Source organism: Mandrillus leucophaeus, unplaced genomic scaffold, assembly GCF_000951045.1.
Source record: "Mandrillus leucophaeus isolate KB7577 unplaced genomic scaffold, Mleu.le_1.0 Scaffold4963, whole genome shotgun sequence".
Classification (NCBI taxonomy): Eukaryota; Metazoa; Chordata; class Mammalia; order Primates; family Cercopithecidae; genus Mandrillus; species Mandrillus leucophaeus.
In genome coordinates this window covers 1-1,102 of record NW_012105324.1, presented here as the reverse complement: position 1 = coordinate 1,102, position 1,102 = coordinate 1, and the positions used below count along the sequence as shown (strand labels likewise).

The window sequence follows — 1,102 nt, the reverse complement described above, 5'->3', positions numbered from 1 at the left end:
GCGCTCACGGGGTGCCCTGGCCGAGGGTTGCCCGCCCTTCCCTCCCGTGCCTGCCCGGCCCCCGGCTCACCTGTGAGGATGGAGAGGCGCCGCATGGCGGGGAACGGGTGGTTGCCGGATGTGTCGAGGATGTCGAGCTGGTACACCTCACCGCGGATGGAGTAGAACTTGCGGTGGAAGTCCTCGATAGTTGGTGTGTAGGCGTCCTCGAAGCGGCCGGTGAGGAAGCGCGACACGATGGCCGTCTTGCCCACCTTGGACGAGCCGAGGATGACCATGCGATAGCAGTTCTTGGCGGGGATACTCAGCTCCGAGTCGCTCGGGCACATCTTCTTGATCATCGCGGCCAGTTTCATTGGGCAGAGGGGCCGCGAGGGCGGGCACGGGGCCGAGAGGACTGAGAGCCGCCGGGGGTCGCTGGGGTGGAGCGCGGGTGAGCAGCCGGAGGGCTCTGCTCGGGCTGGGCGCGGCTCGGGCTTGGGGCTCCGGTTCCACTTGGGCTGGGCTTAGGCTAAGCTGAGCTCGGCTCGGCTCGGGCTCTCCCAAGCTCTGGGCAAACGCAGCTTGCTCTGGCTTTGGCGCCCGCCCGCCGCCCTTATATGCAGCCTGCGTCGCCGCCCCGCCCCGGCCCTCCCAGCTCGGTGCGTCACGTCCCGCGGGGCCCGCCTCCCCCGCACCCGCTCCCAGCCCCGGCGACCTCGTCGCCCGCTGCCCGGCTCCTGCCCTCTGGGCGCGGAGACTTGGGGGAAACAGTCCAAGGTCGGGCTGAGGCTGGAGGCGCTCGGACTCCTCCACTGCCGCTTGCTTGGCGGCCGCAGGGCGTCGGGGTTCTGGTCCAGGCGGTGCCCCTGTCCCTCTGCGACTTCGGGCAAGGACCCCCCTTCCTGCATCTCCCGCGCGCGTACACTTACTTTCTTTGGTTCTGTTTCCCCAGAGAATAGTCATCTAGTAAGTAACCCAGTAAGCGCAGCAGCGTTTGCTGGGTGCTTGCACGGACTGTATATTGCAGTCCTCAGAGCACAGCCCCAGCCCCAGCCCCCTCTCGCTGCGGTCCCCAGCCTGGCTCTTGTTCCCGTGAGGTGACCGCCGGGCGGACGCGGGG

The 1,102-nt window shown here is 68.5% G+C and overlaps 1 protein-coding gene across 2 annotated transcripts in view; it reads right to left on the bottom strand.

Moving 5' to 3' along the window:
* Positions 1-733, bottom strand: part of RASD1 (RAS, dexamethasone-induced 1) — a 1,264-nt gene extending 531 nt beyond the window's left edge. The window contains exon 1 of one of the 2 annotated variants that reach the window (XM_011995743.1): positions 71-733. In XM_011995743.1, the coding sequence (XP_011851133.1) occupies positions 71-356 (286 nt within the window). In that variant the 5' untranslated portion in view covers positions 357-733. Of the gene's footprint in view, positions 1-31 lie in introns of both variants that reach the window. The other variant, XM_011995744.1, reaches the window with a different exon arrangement.
* Between the last annotated feature and the right edge of the window lie 369 nt (positions 734-1,102).